General features: G+C 37.3%; 1 protein-coding gene across 1 annotated transcript; it reads right to left on the reverse strand.

The window, feature by feature from the left end:
* Nucleotides 1-3,178: 3,178 nt before the first annotated feature.
* On the reverse strand, nucleotides 3,179-27,476 carry LHX8 (LIM homeobox 8). Its single transcript, XM_046026833.1, has 9 exons — nucleotides 27,412-27,476; nucleotides 25,615-25,701; nucleotides 25,071-25,232; nucleotides 21,091-21,212; nucleotides 18,870-19,090; nucleotides 18,265-18,368; nucleotides 12,753-12,848; nucleotides 6,949-7,132; nucleotides 3,179-3,255 (listed from the first exon to the last, which is right to left on the reverse strand). The coding sequence occupies exons 2-9, from the start codon at nucleotides 25,687-25,689 to the stop codon at nucleotides 3,179-3,181; spliced, it is 1,041 nt and encodes a 346-aa protein (XP_045882789.1). The 5' UTR covers nucleotides 25,690-25,701; nucleotides 27,412-27,476.
* Between the last annotated feature and the right edge of the window lie 343 nt (nucleotides 27,477-27,819).

A 27,819-nucleotide genomic window follows, 5' to 3' on the forward strand; every position in this document is an offset into this window, starting at 1 on the left:
ATAGTATTTACTATGTGAATGAATCCAAACAGATGTTTATCAGACATTATCTAGTCTACCTGAACTTGTTTTGAATTTAAATGCATTTATGTGTCTAAAAATTTAGTTGTGTTTCACAAGGGCAAAAATCAAATAGTGCTAATTTTAGTTCCTTTACCTTCTGAGGTGGGGGGTCAATAAGATTTTTTTCTGGGCTAATATCCTTTTGGTACTTAGTGTGCTGCAATCCAAATGACTTCTAATAATAAAGTAGAAGCACTTCTTTTACTAACTGGTGAAGTCCTCCATGCCATAACAAAGTCCCAAGATACTATCTAGTGTCATAATACTACTAGAGTAATTATATACATAATTTACCAAGTCAAGAAATACTATAGCTACCAGCATTCAAGTTGCTATAACAATTTTTAAAAGCTTGAACTATGATTCTAATAATGTTTATTAGGAGATACTTATAACAGATATCATTTACAATAATGTGGGATTTTAAGAGTGCCATTTGCATAATATAAAAAGTACTGCTAAATATGAATGCTCTCTTGTTCAACAAACAAGATTCACTTATGGGTACTTAAGTGCATATAGTTTATATTGTGTAATCATAATTTCTATTTGATTCATATTTGATGAATATATTATGATTCATATGAATCATAATTCATCATTCATTCACTTAAGTACAGGGTACTTAAGTGAATATAGTGAATATATCACTTAAGTGATATAGTGTGACTTCAGTTTCAATGTCTGAATTTGTGATTCAATTGATTTACATACCAAAAAGGTATCCTTACTCTCTCACAGATTATGAATCTCTGAATCCCTAAGAGATAACTATCTGTTACTCAGGTCTTTGCTAATTCAATGATTAAAAATTCCTCCTCCAGGGGCGCCTGGGTGGCTCAGTGGGTTAAAGCCTCTGCCTTCCGCTCAGGTCATGATCCCAGGGAGCCTGCTTCCTCCTCTCTCTCTGCCTGCCTCTCTGCCTAGTTGTGATTTCTCTCTGTCAAATAAATAAAAAATATTAAAAAAAAAAAATTCCTCCTCCAATCCTCACAAGAGTTGTTTGATCACTCCCAAATTCAAGCAAAAGAGTACTGTGCCTACACGTGTACTCTATTACTAACATGGAAACACTTCAGTTCTTTGTTGATGTTACAAAATTAGGACCTCTGACTTCCACCAATAGAAATGAAAACACAGGCATATGTTTGTATCATATGGAATTTTTTAGTACTTTCAAATCTATCTCATTTCGTTATTAATATTAACTTTATATGCAGGATATATAAATCTCATTCACTTTGACAACTTTGAGCCTCTTTGTTATGGAAGTTCTACTTCCACTTTGGGCATTCATCTTCGGAAACAAAAAGTGTAGTGATGTGGTTTATAAAAACTCTCTGAACAGTTAGAGGGTGGTGAGCACAGGAAAATGACAAGAGAGGAGAACTAACACTCACAATCAAGCACCTCCCAAGCTAAATGATGCCAATTATATCCAGCTGGGAAACGCTATAAGCTGCTAACAGTGCAGAGTTTGGCTAGACTACAAGAGCTTTCCTCGACATCTGGTAGAGGTAAAGCTGACCTCACTACTTCATGTCTGGGACAGGTAGACAAAAACCCAAGGAGATTAGCATCAATCTCACAAGATCAGATAGAGTGACTATTGGCTACGTTCTTTGTTTTTGGGGAAAAAAAAATCTAACTGGAGTAGCAGGTTTCAACAAAACAAAACAAAAGCCTTTTTTCTTCCTTTCTCCTGTAGTGAAACTTAGGCTTATTGCCTCTGGTTTGAGGCAGATAGTGAGTTCTTTACACCCACGTGATTGCTTTCTGGTTGCATTTATGATTACTAGAATAGAATTATAAATATTCCACTATTACTTCCAGTCCTCAGCCAGATGTGAATCTGCTAAGTTAAACAAAGACTTAAACTTAAGATTCTTAAGATTTTTTTTTTTCCCCATTACCTTTCCCCCCCTATGGTCTATGAAAAACAAGAAGCGAGTACTGATTAAGTTCTTTAAATCCAAAAATTAGTGAGGGTGGCACCACTTACTTTTGTAATTCCAAGACAAGCGTCCACGGCTACATATGATAAAGTCCTGGGGTTTAGATTTCAGCTCTCAGAATCACAATCCCTAAAGAGTGTTCACTAGGAAGAAAAAGTAAAGAGTCTGCTCTAGAAACATTGCTCATAAACTCCAAATACTTTTAGTTCTCCTTTTTCACCCCTGAAGAATATATTCTCACAGCCCATATTTCATTTCTGACTTGGGATACCCAAAAAGGTAGTTTTGAAAAGTGCTCTTTTCTTTCACATTAATTTTATTAGCTAGTTTGAAAGGGATAATTTGCCAAATTAGATGTTTTCATGTGTTCTTTTGTTAAGTGCAATCATCTACAAATAAGTTTCCTATTAAAATGTACTCAAAACACAGCTCAAAACAAAATGATTTTCTAAAATTAAGATGTGATATTTGAGACTAACGTCGACTTAATGCTGAAACACACACACACAAAAAGACAGATTGAAACTTTCACAAGAATGGAAAATGTTTAATAAACTTAGAGTGGTGGGCTTATTAAACTATAGTGTTATTTACAGCCATAATTCATCAACCACAAACACAATAATGTGTTTGCATGGCATGCTACAACAAAAGCTTTATTCAATTCATTCAGAAAACATTGGCAAAATAAATTTCAGTTGCAAATTCACAGATACAAGCTTCAAAGTATAAAGTTGTATATAACAAAAAATACAGGTAGTATTTATAACAATAACTTACAGATACAAACTAAGGATAAACTACAATTTCACAAAGGATTGTAAACATTTTGCACACTTGTCAGTCCTTTCTTTTAGGCAAAGTGCTCTTTTGATGACAAATAAATTAACAGATACACACTAGCGTGAACTATTTCCAGACAATACAAAAAAAAGTTCTGATTTATTTTCTTCTTGTAAACATAAATTTTACAAAAAAATGAAGACTCAATAAAAGTGTCTTGCAGGCCAACTATAGATACATACCTGGTTAGCAAAGTGATGTTGAAAATGCTTTGAGTGTTAAATAAAAAATTAACATTAATATCTTTTCAATGGTATTTTATACATAATAAATGACAAGATTATATCCTTAATCATTTCTATCCCTGAAAAAAGGAATTAGGTATGACTTATTGGCAGTTGTGTCATTGAATGGGGTAACAAGGGCTGGAGTCCAAGAGTTGTTGGTGAATGAGCTATAAAATAGAAAGAAATTTGTGGATCAGTTTTGTAGGGTGAATAAAACTGATTTAAAAACAAACAAAAACAATTCAAGGCAATGTGATTTCATTACTCATTATAGCTGAGGGCACCAAGCTATACTCATTCTACTAACCTCAGCAGAAACATTAACTTATTCAGCATAGTGAGTACAGTATTAAATGAGAATCCAGGAACAGTTTACCCCCAAAACCTTTTTTGGGGCCACAAGCTTTTGACACTTTAATGTCCTCCATCCATACCCCATTCACTGCACTTTACCCTGCAGCTAGAAAACACAAAAGCTTTGTCTGCAGAGATGCTGCTAGCTTCCATATAAAAGTGTCTATAGGATGAACCCCACCCAATTCTCCTTTACGAATGCTTAACCACCTCTTCCCCAAACATACATCAAAGCACATTTGACTCGGGCAACACTATAGTCATTCATGTGAACACACACAATTTTAACGCTAGTATAATAGCAACAATGGTATAGGTTCTGGTTTTTTATTTAACCAAAACTTTAAATGAAGTTTCCATTCTCTGCAAGGTCTATGACACTTCAAACCAAACCTCCCTCTGAGAGCAACTAGGAAGCTGGCCAAAATTTTTAAAAATCTGTTGGAACGCATCTGAAAGATACCAAGATAATGAAAAATTGCAAAGCAAGTCCCAAAACAGAAGGGAAATAAAACGAGGCAACTTTCCACCACCCACCCCCCAAATTTAGTGACAATTTTAAAAGAAAAGGGATGCCTGAGAGGCTGAGAATGTGAGCAGACTCTCAGAAGTTAGACTTTGGCTGGGTGATGGGGAACAAACAGAAAGATCAGGGACCACTGAAGAGAAGGACCGGTTTAAAACAACAGGAACAAAACACAACAAAATGAAAGCTTTGTCTGGGATCCCCAAAGGCTAAATCCAATTAGTGACCCAGAAATATACCAGCCTTCATGAAGACTGATGCTCATTGGATTAGGTTGATCTTACCCTAACCTAAATTCCTGCCAGAGGCAAAACCAAATCCTCTCTGGTGGAGGCCATCCAAAGCTTCAAATTATTTCTAGTTTTTCACACCCAATCCAACATCTGAAGTGCAATAAAAAAATAAAAAGGTAAAGAGGAAGACATGATTTGCCTGAAAACCAAGAGATCCAGATATTGGAGTTATTAGACATAAACTTAATATAACTAATTAATATAACAATAATTTTATTAAGGAATAAAGTGGCAAAAATAGAAGATATCAATAAAAAAGTGAAAACTATGTAAAAGAATGAAATGGAAGTTCTAACACTGAAGACACAATAACTGAAATTAAGAACTCAGTGGGTGAGTTTTATACCATATTAGATAGAGTCTTAGTGGCCTGGAGATAGGTCAGAAGAAAATACCTAGACTAAAGCATGGAAGGTCAAAAACTGAAAAATACGGAATATTTTCATAAGGAGCAGAAACAATATTTGAAGAGACAAAAACAGCCGTTTCCATAATGAAATACATCAAACATACTCAAGAAGTATATCATTATAATAAACTGAAGACCAAACACAAAGAGAAAACCTGGAATAAAACAACATTTACTTTCAAAAGAGCAAGAATTAGACCATATTTTCAATATGAAAACATATAGTCCAATAAAATAGAGTGTACAGAAATTAACACCTACATTACATAAACAGTTGATTTATGAGAAATGTGTCACTACAAAACAGTTGGGAAATTGGTATTTTTATCAATATAACAATATACTACACATAAAAATTCAATTCCAGATGGAGTATAAATCTAAATGTCAAAGGTAAGATAAGTGTCAAGAAGATAACATTAGAAGAATATGTTCAGTATCTTTGAGGAGAACCAATTTCTTGAACAGGTTACAAAGAAAGCACTGTCCATGAAGGAAAAAAAAAAAAACCTGATGAAATGAACTACATTAAAATTAGGAACTTGTGCTCAACAAAACATACCCTGAAGAGAGTAGAAAAAGGCAAGCCAATGAATAGGAGGGGATACCATCAAAAAGCTTTTCTATATGCAAAATATAGTGAGAACTAAGAAATTAAGGAAAAAACAAAATGGACAAGCCAATAAACCAAGAGGCAAAAGACATGAAAAGGCTCTTCACACACACACACACAGAGGGTTTACAAATGTCCAGTGGAAAATGCTCAATCTCATCAGTCATGAGGGAAAAGCAAATTAAAATAATGAGCACTACCCCACCATCAACTTGGTTAAAATTAAGAAGTCACACCGTACCAAGTGTTGGCAAGGATGTGGAGCACCTTGAACTCTCACACAGTGCTGGTCCAAGTGTAAACTGGGTCAGCCACTATGGGAAACTGGCAGAATCAGCTGAAGCTGAGTGTATGGGTAGCCTATTACCCTAAGTTCCACGCCCAGGTACATACCAAACAGAAGTGTGAATTAATGTACACCAAAAGGCATGTACAATGAAGTCCATAGCAGCATAGTCATAAAAGCCTAAACATGCTCAATCACAAATGTTATCCACCATAAAATGGTTAAATTGTGGTATACTCCCACAGTGGAATTCTATAGAACAATAAAACAAACCACGGATTCTTGCAACAAATACAAGTGAATCTCACAAACAATGTAGTTGAAAGAAGTGAGATACACAAGAATACATTCTATACGGTTTAGTTTATCTAAAGCTCAAAAAGAGGCGAAACTAAAACATTATTTTAGAAGTCAAGGCAATGATACTCTGGAGGAAGAGGATGATAATTGGAAGGGGGCATAAGAGAGGTTTCTGGGTGTTAATTATGCTCTACTACTTCATCTGGTATTTACATGGATATGTTCAATTTAATAATTCATCCAGCTGGATACTTGTTATGTATGTACTTTTATATATGTATGTTTCACTTCAATAAAAAAGTTTCTTTAATAAAACTCAGTATACTAACTCTGATCTAAAATTCTGAGTGTGCCACTTGCACAACATGGGTAGAACTAGAGGGTATTATGCTAAGTGAAATAAGTCAATCAGAGAAAGACAATTATCATATGATCCCTCATATGTGGAATTTAAGAAACAAAACAGAGGATCATAGGGGAAGAGGGAAAAATAAAGGATGAAATCAGAGAGGAAGACAAACTCTAAGAGACTCTTAATCATAGGAAACAAACGGAGGATTGCTGGAGGGTAGGTGGGTGGAGGGATGGGTAACTGGGTCATGGGCATTAAAGAGGCATTAAAGAGGACATGTGATGTAATGGGCACTGGGTATTACATGCAAAACTGAACTCTATCTCTGAAACTAATAATACTGTATGTTAATTAATTGAATTTAAATAAATGAATAAATGAATAAAACTCTGTATGTGAATACTTTCTCTGGCCATAGGAAAATAAATTATTTAACTATTGGGTGAAAACAACAAAGAAAGTTTTTTTCTGAGTAAAAAAATCAAGCACTATATTATCAATATTTGTATTTTAGCTGTGAAGTGGGTGTTAAATTTGTCCCTTCAAGTGTAGTCACAGAAATAAGAATGTTTGGACATTTCTGCTCTCTCCTGTACCTCCCCCCCCCCGCAATTTTTCAGCTATGACTGAGGTAATATTTCAAAATATGCATCCTATCAATCAGTTAATATTAGCAGTTAACAGTTACTGTGCCTGAGCAACAGCTGTTAAAGGTTGGGATACCTACCATCCATGTAACTATGCAGCGCAGTTAGCATCGTCCCATCTTGGGGCACATAGGCAGAATAAGCCATTTCTTCTAACATGGGTGGAGATAGCCTGGAGGGCGGGACTGCTGTGACTGGGGCAGAGGAGGAGTGATTAGGACTGACGTGTTTCTTATGGCGCGCTCGACAATTCTGAAACCACACCTGAGAGAAGAGAAAAGCAATGGAGGTATGTCACATGTCAACTTCTGAGTACATTATCAACTTAGCTTACAAAGAAATGTATCCTCAATTTCTCTACTATATAACCACGGTATAAATCTAAACAAGTTTTTCTAAGCAGTTCTGTAGATAGAACAGAAACATTTGCGTAAATATCAATGGTCATTTTCTTTGCTCATATAATAACCATCTGGTGATTTACTTAAAATCCAATTCTATACTACACCAGCATCTTCCAAAATAAGAAGAGAGAGAAGAAGTTCAAGAATTCCAGAGAAGTTTCCTTGGCTTTTACTACTGGCATTTCGGACAAAAAGAGAAACAGAAAAAAGCCCTTTAAATCAGAACTTAACAACAACAACAATAAAAAACCCAACTAAATGTATTCTTAGACACCTGCTGGACTTATTTCAAATCCCTTTCCAAATGACTAATATCCCCACTGAGAACTTAAAGCTTTCTACAAACCTCTTGATTCAGTTATTCCAATCACATTTTAGCCTGCTGAGTTCAATTTCTCTTAGTGAATGCATAGACTATTCCCTAAGATGTATGTTAAGGTCAGGTTTGTAATAAGAAAAAATGAGTAATACTTAAGCAGAATAAAATACAAACACATCCACTGGTGAAACAGTTCACAAAATGTAAAGAGCTAATCATCCTGTTGTCTACTCTATCACGGAAATAAAGGAAACAAATTCAAGGCAAGCATAGTTTTGCATCCAGGTCAGGACGAATGAATCTAGACTGCCCAGAATGCTCCCAGTAATTAATCTACCTGTGTTTTAACTCCCTGTTGTTAGATAAAACTTGACTATAGAGGGTTACTCTATGAAAATATCATAGCACTTACTTTCTATCACTCCAAAGAAGTCTGTCACGAGGAGAAAGAGAAGTGAAGGAATAAAAAGTTTAAGGAGATAAAGATAACATTTTAGTGTCAGGGGAGAAGGCCAGGGAGAGATCAGGGGCATAAATCTCCACCCAAGGCTGGTAGGAAGTTATTCGATGGCACAAGGGAACCAGGGCTGAATAGTAGAACAGAAAGAATCTGCAAAAAGTTTTATACAAAAAAGCTGACCTGATTTCAAAGACACATCCTGCCCTGAGGACCCAAAAACAGAAGACTGACAAAGTACAAACTCTAGGGGTTAAAACCAAAGTAATAAAAAGTGATCATGTAAAAGGGTATGCAGCCCTGGGCAGATGGGTGGAAGGTGACACCTGAGGAATGTTTCAGGAACAAGACATAGGCATCTATCAAGGAAAAGGAGTGTGAAGTCACAGCCTTCTCTTCCATTTCTGAAGTATTAGACTCTTGGATACTTACAGAGACCGAACCCAAAGTGTTCAGTCACAGTTCTCTCCACAGGCTCCTTAATAATAGGCGTCACTACTGTTACTCATCCAGTCAAGAAGATATACTCACATGTTCTCCAACTTGTAAAAGAGAACTACTGCCACCAGCATTTTCCAACAGTACCCAGAAGAGATGCACCCCAATGGGCCACGTATAACCTAATGGACACAGCACTATGGTTCCCAGAGTTTCTCCAAAGTATCTTATGCTTCCAATAAATTATATCCTGGGTGGAACCTACTCAGTTGTTTAAAAAAAATCCAGACTTTGGAAATAATATGAAAAAGGCATGACATACCAGCAGAAAAACTACCTTAATTCTGATTCAAATAGCTCCTTGGAAAGATCATCAACAGGTAATCAAGTAGAAAGAGGTTTATAAACACAAAATGTCATGTAACTTGCACGGAAAAATACAGTTGACAATTCCAGACCATCAGAAAATAACTTCTGGCTTGGGGGTACCCCAACTTCAGAATTCAAATACAAGTCATTTTGATCCTCCTCACTGATTTAAAATTTCTTCTGTTTTGCAAACTTCCAAGAGTTAAAATTTCTTCTGAGCAACATGTTTTAAAATTTTTTGAGTTCTAAATTGTATACTATATAAGCTAAGAGCAGGCTATATGGACATTCTGAAAAGGAAAAGACTAATCCATAAGATGGATCTCTGAAAAAGCCCAAGGAGCCAAATATCAGACTTTAATGTAGAAAAAGATGGAAGTTTAAATTATTGGAAAAGCATGGAATAATATTGATTTAGAGAAACCTGGGTAATCATTTGTGAGGGGGGAGAAAAGTGGTAAAATCCTTACCTTAATAATAACCAGATGCTTAATTCCAGATAACTTAAAGATTTGATGTATGTAATTGGAACCATAAATATTTAAGGGAAACAATAGTCAATACTGATAAAATCTATAGGTGGAGAAGCATAAAAAGGGCCAAAGCTAAAAGAAAAAAATATTGAGAGATTTGAATACATAAAAATATAAAACTTTTGGGGCTCCTGGGTGGCTCAGTCGTGTAAGCCTTTGACTCTTGCTTTTGGCTCAGGTCATGATCTCAGGATTGTGAGACTGACCCCCACGTGGAGCCGCACACTCAGGGAGAAGTCTGCTTGAGATTCTTTCCCCCTCCCTCTCCTTCCCCTCTGCTCTTTCCTCCTCTCTCTCTAAACTTAAATAAATAAATAAATGTGTGTGTGTGTGTGTGTGTGTGTGTGTGTGTGTGTGTGTGTGTGTATTCTATGTGGAGAAAATAAATGAAAAAGAAACTGTTGAACCATGGAGGTTTAACATGATAAATAGAATAAAAATCAGCAAGATGGAGAGAAAAGGAACCACCCAATAGAAAAGTGGACTAAAAACATACAATTTCTAAAATTACAAAATAAACAAACATGTTAAAGGTCATTGATAATCAAAGAAATATAAATAAAAACGATTTTCTACCAAAACTGGGAGGAATGTAAAAGAACGACTGTATTCAGGATTTGCATGGGTTGGTGAAAGAGAACTTGCTTATGCAGCTCCTGGCAGAATAAATTGGTATGAACTTCCTGGATAGTGATTTTTGTACTATCAGTTAGTCAGTTAAAGGCCTTAAAAATGTTTTCTCTTTTGGGGCGCCTGGGTGGCTCAGCGGGTTAAAGCCTCTGCCTTCGGCTCAGGTCATGATCCCAGGGTCCTGGGATCGAGCCCCGCATCGGGCTCTCTGCTTAGCGGGGAGCCTGCTTCCTCCTCTCTCTGCCTGCCTCTCTGCCTACTTGTTATCTCTATCTGTCAAATAAATAAATCTTTAAAAAAAAAAAAAAAAAAGTTTTCTCTTTTGACTCAACAACCCCACTTCTAGAAATTTATCATATGAAAACTAAGCAACAAGTGAGCAAGGTGTACATACAGTGATATTCATTACAGAATTTTTAGGATAATGAAAATCTGGAAATATACACACACACACAAGTAACATATATATTTGCATGCTAGTACTCCTTCCTTTGCTATCCTATCTAAAATAGTTAATTCAATCCTCACATATTAAAAACCGTCATCTAACAATATATTCTTCAAGTTCTAGTACTTAGAATCAAGATAACTTGCCCATGATACTGGTGAGCTAAATACTTGGAAATTCTGTGACATTGTTTGGGGGCCTTACTTCTTCAGATAATAAGAAAAGCTCTCAGAAAATCCTTCATTTTCTTTTATTTCCAATTTCAAAATAATCTAAAACATAACAGTCATGAATTGATGTAACTGGAGTAGTCATTGTCATTGAAAGTATAGACTCTTGGATTAGAAGGAACCCTCAGCTCACTGAGTCTGTACTACCTCAACAAAGGAAGCTCCATTTCTAGGCTCGGAAACTCACTACCTCCAATGGCAGCCCATGTCATTTTTGTAGACTGTCATGCTGAGAAAATTCTTCATCATGAGTGGAATCTGCCTTTTCCTTCATTCCTCTGCAAAGATCTGATTCTGCTCTGCAGGACAGCCTTCCACATATATTTAAAGATACTTTTTCTGTTTATACCATTCCTTCCCTTACCTTCTCATCTCCAGAGAAATATTCCTATTGCTGTTAATATGAGCATATGATTTCTAATTCTTTCATGACCTTATTAACCTGTCTCTAAAGGAAGCAGTCTGTTTGGATTGGTTTCTTGTTTTTAAAATTTGGTACTCTGAAATAAACACAGTATCCTGAACATTTGAAAAGCACTGAGGTCTTAGGACCTAACTCCTCAGAGAACCGCATTACACTGTAGTCAGCCCAATCTACTGGAATCTCAGTCTTTAGAGAAGCTGCAGCACCACCAGGTCTTTCCCAATCAGCTTCTTTGTATAGATGATTTAACTACAAAATACCTCAGGCTTAATAATAATGAACTGAAGAATGAGCACCCTATTTAAAAATATCAGCCACTCAATTTAAGAAGTAAAACATATATACAACGTTGGATTTTGCCCCCTCTCCCACCTAAATTTCATCTTGCTGGTTATGGTTACTTGCCTTAATTCTGTAAACAGTTTTGAACCCTGAATGTTATTTAAAATTATTTCCCATTTCCTTGACTTCTCTATAAGATCTTGACACATTTGGCCAGCCCCACCTTGAACACATTCCTTTGGCTTCCATGATGTTTTCTACCCTACTCATTCCTTAATCCCACCTGCTACTACGTCCCTTTCTAACAGCATCACTTACCCTCCTCTCTCTAAAGTCCATTCTTCTTTTCTTACTGTCTATGATCTCATTCTAAGGGATCTTACCCAATTTCATGGCACTGGATCTTTTTGTATGAGTCCTGTTCATCTTTTAAGATATGTGCTTATATGCCCAACTGCCCAAGATAGACCTAAAAGGAAATTCATCTCCCTCCCAGTTACCAAATTACCTTTTTGACTTGAATATTCCTGTCAATAGCACTACTCCTATGGATACTCTGACTTCAAATTTAAGAGTCATCCTTCACTTCTCTCTCCCTCCCCATTATAGTGTCCAGGTCCTCTTCTTGTCTGTCTGCCACCAGCATGCACACAATAAAATGTTTCTCAATGAATTTCAGGTCACTACCCCATTTAAATCTCTTCTAATAAAATCATTCCTTTGCAGGGCATCCCAACAAATCTGTATCTCTAATCTAGCCTCTTTCAACCCTAATTCTTCCCATCTACTGCCATCAGCTACCATGGCTTTCTCCTGCTCAAGACAGAACTCTACAGTCACATGCCCCTATAAATTCAGCTCTAACAATTTCAACTCTCACAATTTGCAGATGTAAAATTAACATTTCAATGAATTTGCTCTAATTCATCCTTCCCTAGCTTTGTTCACACCATTTCCTCTACCTGGATCTTTAACAAAAGTGATCAAGCCCCCCTACACACACACACACACACACACACACACACACACACAATCACAGAAAAGTGGGGAAAAAAATTACTGGCTTCAGCACCAGATATGGCTTGGAACCACAGTTGTCTTTTTCAGTTTGAGTGTCTTAGGGTTGCTCTGAGCACAGAATGAAGTAACTTGTACACAAAGTCATTTACCAATTGATAGCTCAATTCAAACAGGCTAATTATAAGGCTTAAAAAAATTGATATAGAGTGTAAAAGAGACTTAAAATGGGAAGCTAATGCTTTGATATTTCTGCAAACACACACACTGAACATTCATAATGACCTAGAATAGATTGTTTAGTATCTCTTGATTAACCTTTAAAATAATCACCTGTATCACACGTCTGCTCAAGCCTGTCCTTTCTGCCAGTTTCTGAAGGGTCTGTGCATCTGGGTTGTTGTCCTGAGCAAATTGTGCTTGCATAACCTGTTTAAAAAAAAAAAAGTAGTAAATAGCTAAATATAAGAAACTCAATCTTCTGCATTGATGACCAGAGAGATAAGACATGCATAAGAAAATAAGATACTTGTATCTTTTTAGTTGAAAATCAAAATGGGTGAATACATATAAATGAAAAGAAAGCATATGCTGGAAATTTCCAAACAAGTCACTACACTGAGATCTGTAAGAAAAAAAATCCATTTCAACATAAAACTTGTCTCCCAACTATGCTGCTAAAAATGAGCTCATATTTGCTCTTCTTCCATTCTTCTATGCACAAATGAAATGAATAAATGGTATGTCCATTTACTATTTCTTCCATTTTGTTAAAAATTTCTTATATTAGAAAACTTTTAAAAACACAAAAATCCTATCAAATTTTTCCTCCAACCTCTACAAAGCTAAATAGACCCAGATTACAATTTTTCTCAATCAGCAAATAGCATGGATGGATTCCATTTAATCGTAGTGACTCCAACATTAACTGCAACATTTGCACTCGCTTCATGCAAAACAGTATCAGGGATCTTAAAAAAGGTTATCAATCAGCCCAGTGAATAAAAATTTCCTGGGATCTAAACATCTATATACTGAAAAAGCTCTCAGGTGATATGATATGACCCTTTGGATTAGAATCACTGTGCTAAGTGCCATGAGACAGTGATATGTGAAAAAACTGTCCCTGGTCTCAACTTTCTGAGACAAAGATATGGACATGCCAATAACTACAATACAAGGTAAGCAGAGAAGTACAGAGCGTGAGGGAGTACCAAATAAAGCATAAGCCAAGGGTTTTGGATTCTTTCTGAAGAGGAAATCATGAGAATTAAAATGGATATTTGAATTTTATTACTTAAAAGTCAATCAACTGAAGGAAGTAGAATAATATATAAAGTATTACAAAAAAGAGGAGTGCGGAGTCAGTCATCCAACATAATTGTACATGTCTATGGGTGTGGGATGGGGATAACCAATCTACCCAAAGACTTTAAGCCACCACCAGCCTCAAAACCATTTTCCACAGGCAAAATTATTGCATTGTCCACATGCTTCCCATATGCTTCTGCCACTGCACATATCACAGCAGCTAAAAAACTAATGGCAAGTCTAGCTCTCCTAAGCAAAGTAAGCTTCTTGAGGACAAAGGGAATGTCTTACTCTTCATATCCCTAAGAGCTAATACCCTTTCCTATCACATAGTATGTGCTTAAGGGTTTGTAACACAACGAACCCTGACAATTCGAGGAAAAGCTGAAGATAGTGTGGAGAAAAAGACCAATGTTGTTCCAGGAAATCTTATGAAGTTTACAAATTCTCTTTTTCAGTTAAGTTTTCTCTAATCAGTGACTTCTGGAATAAGGTATTCCTGCAGATCTCAACTCCAAAGTTTACCCTTAGAGAGAACCCCCCTGGCCTCCACCAGCTAAAGCTTTTCTTTCTCCCCATCAAACCACTGTCTTCAGAGAATTTCACATTATTTGAAGTTATTTTAACTGAGCACATCATTAGATATCATTAAATTGTTGTTACATGAATGAGTTTAGCATAGGGATTAAGAACTCAACCAGGAACTGATCTTCCTAAGGAAGTCTTGGCCCTGATATCTGACATCCATTAAGTCTGTGGGCAAATGACTTATCCTCTTTGTGAGTTTCCTTAGTTTCCCTATCTACACAATGAAGATACTCAGTGGCACCTACTTTATAAAGTTAAGATTAGATAAATGAACACATGCACTAGAGAGAAACAGTGCTTACGCAGAACATCATATACACTGAGGAAAGTCAGTTCGTAATTTAAAGAATTGCATTTACATTTCTCACCATGATTAAAGCTGAAAAGCATTATAGTAACTACACAGGTTTAAGAAATGCTAAAGGTTTTAGGGGGAACCAGAACTCTCCATAAAAAAAAAAAGAAAAAAAAGAATAAGGTATTCCTGGCTTCCTGTCCAACCATATTTGTTCACAAACTCACTGTAAGTAGCATGTGTATTTTTACTTTAAAAAATGGGCAGAACTGGCCTAAGAGTTTATAATTTCCCTCAGTTCACCTCATTCTTCCTTTCTTATTCCAAATGTGTTACTTCAATATTGTCATGTCAAATAGTTGTGTTCCTATGTAGCTGAGCATGTAATATCCCAAATAGAGAAAGAATGAACAAATTAATGGTCTTTGTTTTTTTAATTTTTCAAGAGGAAAAGCTAAACAGATATTTAAGGATTTGCTTATTAGGCCATTATTGATCATTTATAAAACAAAAAAAAAAACAGCATGCTTTTTCATAAATGTATTTCAAATTCACAAGTTTAATAAGGAAACCAAGTTATACTTAATAAAGCAATTTCTCATCAAGGAATAAAGCAAAACTCAAATGAACAGTGATGGTTTAGAATTGGGATATGCTAAAGGGAATGTAAGACGTGCTTATCAATGTTTAATCTCATACACACACACACACACACACACACACACACACAAAGCTTTTAATTTCTACTTAATTTCATTGTTCTCCAGTCACTAATGATGTTGAAACCCACCCCACTTCTTTTCTGAGGGCTTTTTAACATGCTCAAAGAATGAGTCTTTATAGACACCCATCATTTTAAGGCCAGGAATTCTCAGAAAGAACAGGTATTTGCATAGTAGCAGCTGACCAAGTCATTCTGAAAGTAGATTAAAATAGGTGCTAACCTTGGCATGTTTTATATTCATCATCATTGAGCAAGAGCTTCCAACTACAATAAGCAAACCACAATATTGGCAGGAACTTCTTAAATACCATTTCTACAAATGGGACAATATTTGAGATATTCTTGCCAACACAAAATGTCACTCTGTTGTGAGCCTTAAACTAATTTTTCTTCCCGTAAATTTCTAAATAATTTTGGGAAATTATCTTGTTTACTCTTCCCATGTTAACTCTCCTCTATCCAAAGCAGTACTTTATGAATAGTTTTGACTTATTGATCACCTATAATATTTTATTATTTTGCTGAATTCAAGCACCACTTGAATATGTTCAGTTTTCAGAAAGAACAATTTGACAATGAACGTACATTGTGTGATTAGAGGTATTCTAGCAAAATATAACGATTGAAGTTTTTTAAAAATTTACAGCTATGTCTTCCAGATTCTTGAGGTATAAAGAACCACTTGAGGACAAAGATTATGTCTCATTTGTTTCAGCTGTCCCTGGCAAAAGACAGATACTAATAAATATTGAAAAAATGAGTATGTGCTTTGAAGGCATATCACTTCTATTTTTGTTTTTTTTATTTTCATTTTTTAAAACCTATGGTTCCAATATATATCTTTAAAAACTAATGATTCAGATCACATTTTCATATAATAATGGATATGATGATGCAAATAGCTTAGGTATGTTTGCAATTTAAAACTATAAAGCGATCCACAAGATTTGGAATCTCACTCTTGTTTTAGCTGCTGCTGCCATTAAGTGGAGCTTTTATTCCACTCATGGTCTGGTGGTCAAGAAAAATGAAAAGACCAGAGGATTGGGGAAGTTTCCAAATCTCTTCTCTGTCATTCCCTTGGTAGTCTGCCTTGAAGAGAGTTCCTGCACTTCTTGGATGAGGCTACCTACATCAAGGAATTATTGTTAAGAATTAAAGGAGAGAATGTAGATAAATGTCTAGCATAGGACTTGACACACAAAAACCTTCACAAATATTATTCTCTCTTTATTTCAGTAGTACCTGTAATTATTTTCCTATGTGAAATTATATATCTACCTAAAGTTGTTTCAAGTTTTCACTATTATAATTTTAACAATTTCATTTAATTTCATATAAACTTTCATTGTCAGTCTTATAATTATTAATATTATAGCCAGCCCTTCATGGAAACAGCCCATTGTAAAAACAATATATTTATATTAGAAATTCTATTTTAACTCCGACATCTTTTAGCTACTGTATATTTTGCTGCCTGGTCTTCCACTGGTATTCATATCTCCCAATTTAGGGCTTTATGTGATCTAAGTTCCCTTGAAATATTTGTATCATGTGAAGGATTCTTTCCTAACCACTCCCCAAATAAAGTTCTCTCTTGAAACCCCTTTACTGTATTCATCTTAAACACTGGCAAGTCTTAGATACCATATGTGACTTTCAGAATATTACTTTTACTCGACTGTTAATGTTGTATAAATATCCTTTAAAGTTTGAGCTAAGATATATCCTATGTGTAAAGCACCCAGTAGTGCATGGTAGGCACTCAAAAAATATTACTTTACCTTACCATAAAACAAATACCTCATCCACATTACTGTTTTAGAAAACGTGATTTCTTTATCTGAAAAAATTCCGGAAAGAATCATTATATGTGTAGACTTAAAGTAAGGAGTAATTATTTAATTATTTTTTTGACAGTTGACATGAATTGAACTCAATTATAAACTGAAACATTATTATAACAATTATAAACTGAAATAATCTCTCCTTTTTCTTTTTTTTTAAATGTTCATTTTTTTTAAAGATTTTATTTATTTACTTGACAGAGAGAGATCACAAGTAGGCAGAGAGGCAGGCAGAGAGAGAGGAGGGAAGCAGGCTCGCTGCTGAGCAGAGAGCCCGATGCGGGACTCTATCCCAGGACCCTGAGATCATGACCTGAGCCGAAGGCAGAGGCCCAACCCACTGAGCCACCCAGGCGCCCTAATCTCTCCTTTTTCAAGGGACATGATCAACCTTCAGCATCAAACTATAGAATTAGCTCCCTCTACCCCTTAAAAAACAAGTAAAGGTTTACTTGGTTGTAGAGTCAATAACTAGATTCCTGTTGTAATTTTATTGTAAGGCATATTCAATTCTCTCCTATTCAGAAAATTATACAAACTTAGCCATTAAAAGGCTCATTGTAATTTGTTAAAAAGGTGAACACATTAGTGTTTCATAGGCCCACATACTGTATGTCTTTTTCTGTTAATAGCCTTAAAATATTTTGTCTTCTATCCCCATTTTATGTAGTAACGTAAATAAATGCCTGGGCTAAACTGATTTTATCAGGAAGTCAGGACTGATCAATATTTTGTTTGTACTTTGATGTTAATGCCAATAAAACCCAAGGAAATATAGCTTGAATGACTAGTTCATACCAGGTCAGGACTCTGGAAATATTGACAAACACTTTAGAGCTATAAATATATTTTCATACTTTCACCAAGTTAGTATTCATTAAAAGCACAGGCTGATCTGTTTGAAAACATGAAAATGTTCTTAGGCAGCATGAAATTGTTTTGGGCATTTGGGGGAGGGGGCAGGAGAACTGGGGTTTTTTTTGTTTATATGAAATTAAGGTTATTAAAATTATGTTTTTGTTGTTTGTTTGTTATGGTCAGGAGAGACTTCAAAAATCGTAAATTCATTGTCATGTCTACCTGGAGCTGATCTGCTGTAAAGCTGGTCCGAGCTCTTTTTGCTGGTTTTGGATGATTAACATCTTGCTCTGTGAGGAGGGCACCTTCAACACTAATCCCATTGCCTGCATTTAAAAAAACAGCATACATGTTGGTAACTCAAATGGGTCCGCTGATCAAACAATAATATGTGTCTTGCATCTCTTGGCTTTGTGTGAAATTGTAGATTGTCCAAATCTGTCAGTTAAGTTTTAAAACACACTAAAATATTCTGTGGAAATAATACACAGGCTTGTATATTTACTCAAAAGCACAAAAAGTTAGGAGAGCACACATTTAAGGTTCATGCTTAGAAGGCAAATATAAGAAAACAACTGGTTATGAAAACAAAACAGCCTTAAATTCCAGGCTGCTGCCTGAGAATATGGTACAGGGCTAATACACATGCCATGGCTTTTCCTGCATATAAACACATGGAGATCATCACTAACAGGAGAATGCTTAATGAGTTTTACCACAATTACACTGCACAAAATAATACATTAAAATGACCTTAGGAAAAATCATTTTTATTCCCTGTATTCACTGTCCCAAAAGACTCCAAAGTATTTTAAGTATATATTTACCATTTTCCACTTCTCTTTTTAAATTATCCAGCATACAGTCATAATGCACTCTGCAGAGGACTTTCTCTTCCACCAAAGCAAACTCCTCTCCCGTGGAAAGCTGCCTTTTGCAAGAAAAGCAGGCAAAGCATGCCAAGTGATAGACATTCCCCTTGGCCCTCCGGACCCAGTCAGTAGAATGGATGTGCCTCCCACAACGAGAGCAGCGAGTTCCATACCTTCTACATAAATAGAAGAGCAGGAGGTGAAGATTTTACTATTTGGGGAGATATTTATCAGCCTGAGTAAACTAGTACACTGTATTACTTATTGGATAAGTTTAAGTGTTTACATCTTTTGAAAATGAAACAGGAACCAGTTATTTTTCTTAAAGTCAATATGGTAAGCAATCAAGACTTGAGATAGGGCCATAGTTTAAATCTGTTTATAAAACAAAAGCTTCTCATTGTTACTTTAAAGGAAGACCAGATTTTTTTTTTAAATAAATGCGCTATGAGTTTCAATATCTTGTTTGTAACAAATATCAATGCATTTATAAATTACCTAGAGATTCAAGATACAAACACACATATACTCCAGACTGAAACCTAAAAGTGCAAAAACATACAATGAAAATATAATGACTTCCTAAAACCAAATTGAGATAATTCAGAAAGGTTTTAAATATCATTTTTTAAGTTAAAATATTTAAACATTTAGAATCGACATTATCAAACAATGGGTAGAACAAACGGTTCACCCTGAGAGTGAGGAATGAAAACTCAGACATGTTTCCATTGGTGAATAAGCTATTGCACTGCTAGTCACAGGAAGGGGAGAAATACCTAAAACTTTCAGAGAACTACCTAGACATTAAATGCAGGTTAATTGTAACATAATGCCAGATGTATTTTTTTTCCTGGTCTGAGTAACTGGACATTCTTTGCTATGTCTCCTATCATAATCACAGTCATGGCCTTGCATATCCACATCAAACAAGATATGTGTCTGTTTCTATTCATTAGCCTATCTTTAGAGGTATTGCCAGTTTTGTTTAAATTAATCTGAAAAAGTGAATCCTAAAACTAAATTTCAGAATATAATATGAAGTATAAAAAAATCCTTAAGATCGAGACTTTCAATAACTTGCTGAAACTAAACCTTTCAAAAAGCTTTAAATTATCATGAAAAAATTAAGATTTGCATATCTTAAGTCAAAGAAGAGATAAATTGCTATGATTTTTGAGGAAATGGAGAGTAAACCTGATGAGAAATATATGTTTTTGGTAATTATAAAATTCTTTGACTTTATAAAATAAAGCATCTGGGTTTTATGAAGTGTTTTTAATTAGCAATTTTATTCAGTCACTAAACTCTCTGAAACCAGCTTTTGAAACTGAGTATAAACATAATTAGTATTACAAACTTCATTATATAGCATTAATTTCCCAATTTCATGATGAACAGTTTTCTTCATTTGGAAATTCAAATAAAGAAAAAATATACGGTAATTTTAAAAAGTCATGCTTACGAATAATTTCAATTTCTAGACAGCTATCCATTAAGAACTGAATTATATCCTACAAGAAACTGTGCATTTAAATAGTTTATAAAGAGATCATAGAAAAAAATGTTACATTTAATATCTTAGACAAATATAATCTCAAAAAACAAAGATCAAAGAACAGATAAAAAGAAACAGGATTTTTAGATAGAATAACCAGACTTGGTATATTTCTGATACCGAAATCCTCTAAATTATAGGTTTATCACAGTCTCCAAACTGCTGTTATTTTAAAGGTATAACTGGGATCATTCTTGTAAACTGGTAAACAAGGTTAACAAAACCTTGATTTTTTTCCAACCATAATTATTTCATTTCACCTTAGCATCACCTGCAAATCACGGACTTTGTCCAATAAGTCATCTTACATTTTATACTTTACCTATGCACAGCAAGGAGAAGTTTCCCTGTTTTTAATATCTAAACCTTTCATTCCCAAAGAGGAAATAATTATTTTAAATTAGTTTTTGTATACAGAATTCCTAAAACACACAAACATTATTTTTTATTTGTTTTGAAAGAAGTTATACCTCAAAAATGTGAGATATTCTCATTTTGAAATCCATTATATAAGAAAAACTGGTTTCGATACATAAAACTGGACAAGAAAGCTTGTTTACAAAACTTTCTTTTTGTATTATCTTGGAGTGTCTACTAAAAAAATGTTTCACAGTATACCTGAAATAATCAAGTTTGCAGAAAATGTCTTTGTCTTTAATATAACAGCTGGTATGCCTTCCTAAGGAGGTCCTGCAGACACTGCATGAGAGACACCGAACATGCCAGCACAGGTCATTCACCTGTAAAGGAAAAAGGGGAAGGGTAAGAAACAATTTTAATACCACACTCACAGTATCATTCATTGGTTTTGTGCAGTAAGCAATTTTAAAATCTGACTTCTTGATATTTTAACATATGCTCTTCAATGTTTCTATCTAAAAGGTGTCATTTACACAAATATGTGTCGAAATGTATTCTCTTTCAGACCCCAACCAGAAAAATCACAATAACATATTTTATACTGTGTGTTAAATTCTTTTTTCCTTTGAAGAATTCAAGGCGTGTGCTTTTTTTTTTTTTTTTTTCCTTTTTTTCCCTTATTGAAGTCGAACTTCTATGAACACGGAAAATTTGGGTCACTTTAAAGTCCTACATACAGGCTTGTTTTATTTTTTCTTTCACCAAATCCTTCCCACCAGGAAACCTGATAGCAAAAGAAATCAAGCCACACAACATCTCAATTTATTTTTTGGCCAAACAATTATATGCGGTGCAGTAGTTGAAGTGAGAGAGAAAGAAAATAAAAAAAGAAGCTTTGTAAGATACTTACCCTTATAAAGAAGGCAGGCAACATTTCCCTTAACAAAGAGAAATTTCTAAGGTAGATTTAAATGTTGGTATGGCAGAAATCCTGGATACCTTCTAACATTAAATAATAAACTCAAGGAATGAGTTATTGGAACCCTAACTAATGATTTGGCTACTGGAGAAAAAAATTATTCTGATAAGTGGTTCTAAAAAGGCACCCAAACATTGTTTGGTACTTCAAGGAGTAAGGCATAACACAGTGTCTAATAAATCATACCACTTTATATTTTCTAAATAAGCACATGAAATATTGTCAATTCAGGAAACAAATCATAATAACCCTCACCTCAAACTGTTGCTGTAATACTATAAGCACCACAACTTCAGCCCTCAAGAATGAAGAAGTATATTAGATTGAACTTGCTTATAACATAGGCTTCCAATATTTGCTCTTGTTAAATGGACACAAGAATTGAGTTTATGTATAACCAATTAAGTATAATTTCATTTCATGTAAAAGAACAGCAATGATGCAAAAACACTAGTTATACCCTACAAATGGATCTAATGTCTTAAATAGCAATTAGGAAATTGTGAAATAATCTTTATTATGAAATAGTGTAGCAAAAATCCTATCTGTCCAATGATTCTATCAGATTAGCACTACTGTTCAAAAAATTTTTTTCCAAAATGTTTGTGATACAAAATATAAAAGGTCCTTTGAAGCCGAAGGAAAAGTTTCACTTGCTTCTAATTGTAGTTATAGGCCTCTTTCCAAAGCATTAATGAAGAGTAACATTTTGGTGAAATTTTTTTAAATATTAAGTTTTGGTCTGGGATTACATGCTTACTACATAAGAAAACTTGGAATAAACAAACAAGCAAACAGAGGAAGTCAGAATAAAAAATATTAGCAATGGTTAGTACTATCCTAGAAATAAATATGTATTTTCCTTGTATTCTTTCCTAACTTGGGACAATTAAAGTTTAAAAATAAAGGCTTCCTTTAGCACTCCAATGCTTAGGGATGTCTACGTTTTGATCCTATCCAGGCTCCTTTTTCTCTCCCTCTCCCCAGGCAAGTGCAGATTCAGGCTCCAGAGCAGAGTCATGGCTATCTTCTAATTCCCTAATGCCAAACCTAATGCCTGGTTTACCACCTTTCTTTAAAGTTTATTTAAAAAAGAAAAAAATATTCATTTTCCATTCCTTTTCCAGGGAGGAAAGTAAGGCAAAGAGAAAAAATTCTAGAGAATATCAAACTCTCCTGATGGCTGTTATTGATCCAATCTGTATATGTATATGAAACCAAACCCGAAAAACTATCCAAACAACAGGGCACTAAAATATTAGAGGAGGCAAAAGACACATCTAATTCCTCTCCTACTTTTTTGTTTTAACTCCATTTTACTTGCCTTATGAGATGATGTTTTTCTATATTAAATGGTTTCTATATTTTCCATAGAAAACAAGTTTTATCCTCAAATACTCTACTAAGTTTAGCAATTATTTTTCACCAGTGACTCAAACTGGATTTAAACTACTCTTTTAGAATAGGTACCCAAATTAAAAAAAAAAAACTCAGAGTTTTTATATAATCATATAATGTCAAACTTTCGTTAGAACTAATATACTAACAGGTACAAAAAGGTATAGAATAAGCCTGTACATAGAAGACTTCACTGGGACGACAACAGTCCTACAACAAAAAACTTTATGTAAGATATTTAGATAACTTAGGTATTTTATATAGCACAAATAAATATAATATAAAAATGTATTTTTAACATATAAAAGTGAATATTAGCAACAATATCTGTTTCAGAGATGTGTTAAGAGTCACTTTATAATGCCCTTTTTTCCTAAATCCTCTCTGGTATGAAGTATTAAAGCCTTTATAGACCCATTCAGAAACACTCTTAAACATTATGTTAATTATTGAGAGAGCTCATTGAAAATAACAAACTAGTTTTGATCCAAAAGATGATTTTGAGATATCCAAAAAGGCTCAGGTCTAGAAACAGTGAAAAGGGTATCTTAATGTAGATTTAAAGGGAGAGCCATGTTAATTTGCCAGCTTTAAGACTCAATCCCCAATTAAACTTAATTTAGTTAATTTCAATTTTTCACCAAAACTTCTTTTGGTGATTTATCTGGGTTGTATCTATAACTTATTATTCCCACCTTACATATTAAATAGCTTTCTACATTGAGCTAGAAATTTAAAGAAACCCAGTAACTTGCTTTTTGAACTCCTACTCTCCATAATTAATCCTTCTGAAAAAATGGGGGAAGGGGGTGGAGGGAGATTGATTAGGAGGGAATAGAAAGTGAACTGGTTTGCTACTAATTCAGTGTATGAGAGATCATTATTTTAAACAGTGGTTTTAAAGAGCTGTTGAAGTTGAAAAACCCATGGTATTAGAATTAAGACACATGGGACCATGACCCTACACTCAATGATATAGTTAACTGTGGCCTGCCAGAATTTCTACTCCAAAATTCCTGCACAATATTTTGAGAGAAGTGAAACAAATTAAGACCATCAAATTCTCAAACTAGCACTTCATCCCAGGCATTCATCTATCCATCTTTCTTTCTTTTTGTTTCCCTTCCTGCCTTCTTTCTCTCTTGCCTGCGATTCATTCTTTGGCGGGGGTGGGGGTGGGGGATGGGAGGGTGTCTAACCACCCGTTTCCTTTCCCTTTTTTTTTTTTTTACAAGCACTGGAGGGGACATTAAAAAAGCATTGGGTGGCCTCCAAATACTAATAACAGGAAGGAGGTACTGAAAATGGTTTTTATGTAAATGCTCCTACAATCTTTTACTTCGACAAAGTCTCAAGCGACTGCTACTAAACATAAAACTATGTAAAGACTCTGTCCAGAAAAGACACTTTACGACGGTCCTTATCAAAAGACACACTCCAAAGGGGAATCATCCAACATATACTAACCAGAAACTCTTAGAAGCAGGCAGGTGTAGGGGTGTTGTTGGGGGTGGAGGGAAAACCCAGTCTCGGTAAAAATAATCAGGCATGACCCTGTTTCAAAAATGAGTAAAAGAATTACCCACTTTTGCTCCCCTGCAAGTCGGTGGCTGGCGCTAGTACAACCACCCCGGGATATCGGCACTTCTAGAGCACGACATGTCATATGCATAAGCTGTTTTGCAACAATGTGGGAGAGTCTAGGATTTCTTCTCCCACTCTTTCAAATTGCCCTGGACTGGGCTGCTTTGCTGAGAAAGCCTACAACCTGCACGAGAACTTGAAATTGAAAAGAGGGAAAAAAAAACGTTTTTCTTTTCCCAGAGTTGCCGCTCCCCTTGGGCCTCACGGCTCCCCCTACCTTGAGAAGGTACTTGTCCACGATCTCCAGGCCGCAGCTGTTGCACACACACTTGCCAGGGGGGCAGACAGAGCCCGAGGCCATGGACTGGGGCGAAGACGACGGGGACAGCGGGGCCGAGGAGGAGCAGGAGTCCTCGTCCCCCGCTCCCTCGGGGCTCACCTGAAAGAAGCCGGGAGGCACAGTCGCCGGCGGTTCTAGATCCCTCCTCCTCTCCTCATCCCACGGAACTCCCGGGGCTCCCCCACCCCTACCCCTCCTTCTTCCCGGGCCACCCTCGGTTCGTGAGTTCTCGCTCCCCGCTCTCTCCGTACAAGCTCCTGCTGCTGTCGACCCCTGACCTCAAGGACCCAGGGAGCCTTACAGCCCTGCGCAGCCCGTCGCGCCGGCTCAGCTTTCCACCCCGCCCTGCCCCAGGCCCTCCTTCCGTCCGCTCCCGGCGGGGCCAGCTGCGCCCTGGAAGGAGCGCGGGAATAGCGGCCCTTGATTCTGGGCCGCCTCCACACGTCCAGTCTTGCCAACAGCCATGTCCCTCCCCACTCACCAGTCCCTCTTCCCCGGCGCCTTTCCGAGTCCTCCCGGCCGCCAGGGCTGCAATCCGCCCGCACTCCTCCGACATGAGCCCCTGGCACTGCGGGGTGGAAGGAGGGGAAAAACGGAGAGCAGAAGTTCAGAGCCGGCACGCTCAGCCCAGAGCCGCGGCTTCTGGCACGCGGAGCGGGCTAATGAAGGCCCCAGCGCTACGGGCCGCGCGTGCACCGTCAGGGCTCCAGGAACCCGGCGCGGCGGTAAACCCGCGGGAGCGCAGCCTCTCTTGTCAGACGCGGGGCGCGGCGGCGCTGGCCGAGCGCGCGGCAAGGCTGCCACCGCAGCGCTGAGGGCTCCCCCGGCGCGCTCCGGCGCTCTCGGGGCCGCAGGTCCCTAGCGCTCACCGGAGCAAGTCGGTTCCCCGCCCCCCTGCCGGGGGTAACAAGTTAATAACAATCATCCCAGCACAAAGCATTTTCTTTCTAGACGTCAATCACCGCGGAGCGGGGATCACCAGGCTAAAGCGGGTGCAACGGGCGGGGGTGGGGGGGGGTGGGAGAGAAGAAAAGAGGATTGAGGAGGGGGTGGGGGAAGAAACTTGATTTCTTTAATAACCTCAATTAAAAGAGCAAGACACATATATATTTTTAAAAGGGAGCTTTTTGAATTGGATAGCCCGAAAGGTGAAGAGGTTTAATAGGATACTTGAAAGCTAATTACAGCGGGATTTGAGAAGCCTGGCGTTTGTTCCGATGACAATTTGAATGAAAATGCTTCAGATTACACCAAGCCAGCAGCTCTTTCGTAAACTTACAGCAATTAGAGCTGCGAGTGATTTACACTCGTTTCTTTAAGGTGTAAATTGCCACTTATTGCTCAGTAAGTCAACATTTGAGCTACTAAAGGATTATTTTTAACCAGCGCAAAAAGCGGGACGAATAATGGAAAATATCCAGCTGAATTTAATTTGTGCCATTAAAACTCACCCAACCTCAGTCAAAATGTTTTAAAGCAACAGCGCGCATTACTCAAGTGTTTCCAAGCCTTTGCTGGAGTTTTGTTCTTCAACGAAAACGCAGCCTCTGCAGGCTTTTTCTGCCTTCGTTTAGGAAAACTCCAGTTTGGGGGGAGGGGATGCCGAACTCAAGCGACCCACACCTGCGTTTCTGACTTTTCACCTCCTTCCTTCCGGCTGCTCCAGGCAAGATACCGTCCAAACCCGAGTGCACCCCGCTCCCTGCCCAGCCCTCATTGGGGACCCTCGGGTGCGCTCCCTAGTGCGGACCCAGCGCCGCCGCTCAGAGGCCGCATCCTCTCAGATGCAAAGCAAGTTTAAGCAGAGTAGTCCCGCGTTCGCTGGGTATTCCCCGCCAGAGTCCGACATAGTCAGCGGTTCCCAAGGCGGGGCCCTCTGAGGAGCTCAAACAGGCTGCAGATGATTTTCAAACTTAAAACGCGAGACACCAACGGGCCTCCAGAGTGAGGTGAGCGCTAGTCAGTTTTCCCCATCTACTCTACGAAAGGTGTGACTCACTGGTCCTGGGTTTTGCCTTTTTGGGGGGCCGGGTATTTTAAGTAAAATCTCGAGCCCTGGGATCCCCCAAGGCCTTCCAGGAGCCACGACTCTGTTTCGTCGTGGGCCCGCGGCGTCGCGGGTCGTCCAGCCGCGAGTCTCTGCGCTGGCAAACGCCCGCGGGCGGCTGGACGCAAGGAGCCAAGCCTCTGGTCCCACCCCGACAGCCGCCCGGACCTCCCGACTCGCTCTTCCCACCGCCACGATCACCACGGCAAATAGAACAAAAGCACGACTCACATGTACCCGAGAACGCCTTAGGCTTGAGGCTTCGTTTCCCAAATTACAGTCTCCATGCCTCAGGTTAAGTGAGCTTGTGGGGAGGGGAGGCAATGATTACTGACTAACGCTACTACGTAATAAAAAAAAAAAAAAAAAAAAAAAAAGCCAAGTCTGAAGATGAGGCCGTTACAGGTAATTTCTGAACCTCATTTAGGAGCCCAAACAGCTCGCGTTTCAAGGGAACTGCAATTCAGCTGGTCTGGCCAGGCGTCGGCTCGCTCACCTTCTCAGTGGGAACTGCCAGCTCCGGCACGTCCTTTTCTTCTAGTTTACACACAAACATCTGATCGCTTTTCCAATACATGGCACTGCCAGGGCTGCTTATCACATACCAACTCCAGAGGGTCAGCGGCCGTCCGTGTCTGC

This window comes from Meles meles, chromosome 1 (assembly GCF_922984935.1).
Source record: "Meles meles chromosome 1, mMelMel3.1 paternal haplotype, whole genome shotgun sequence".
Taxonomy (NCBI): domain Eukaryota; kingdom Metazoa; phylum Chordata; class Mammalia; order Carnivora; family Mustelidae; genus Meles; species Meles meles.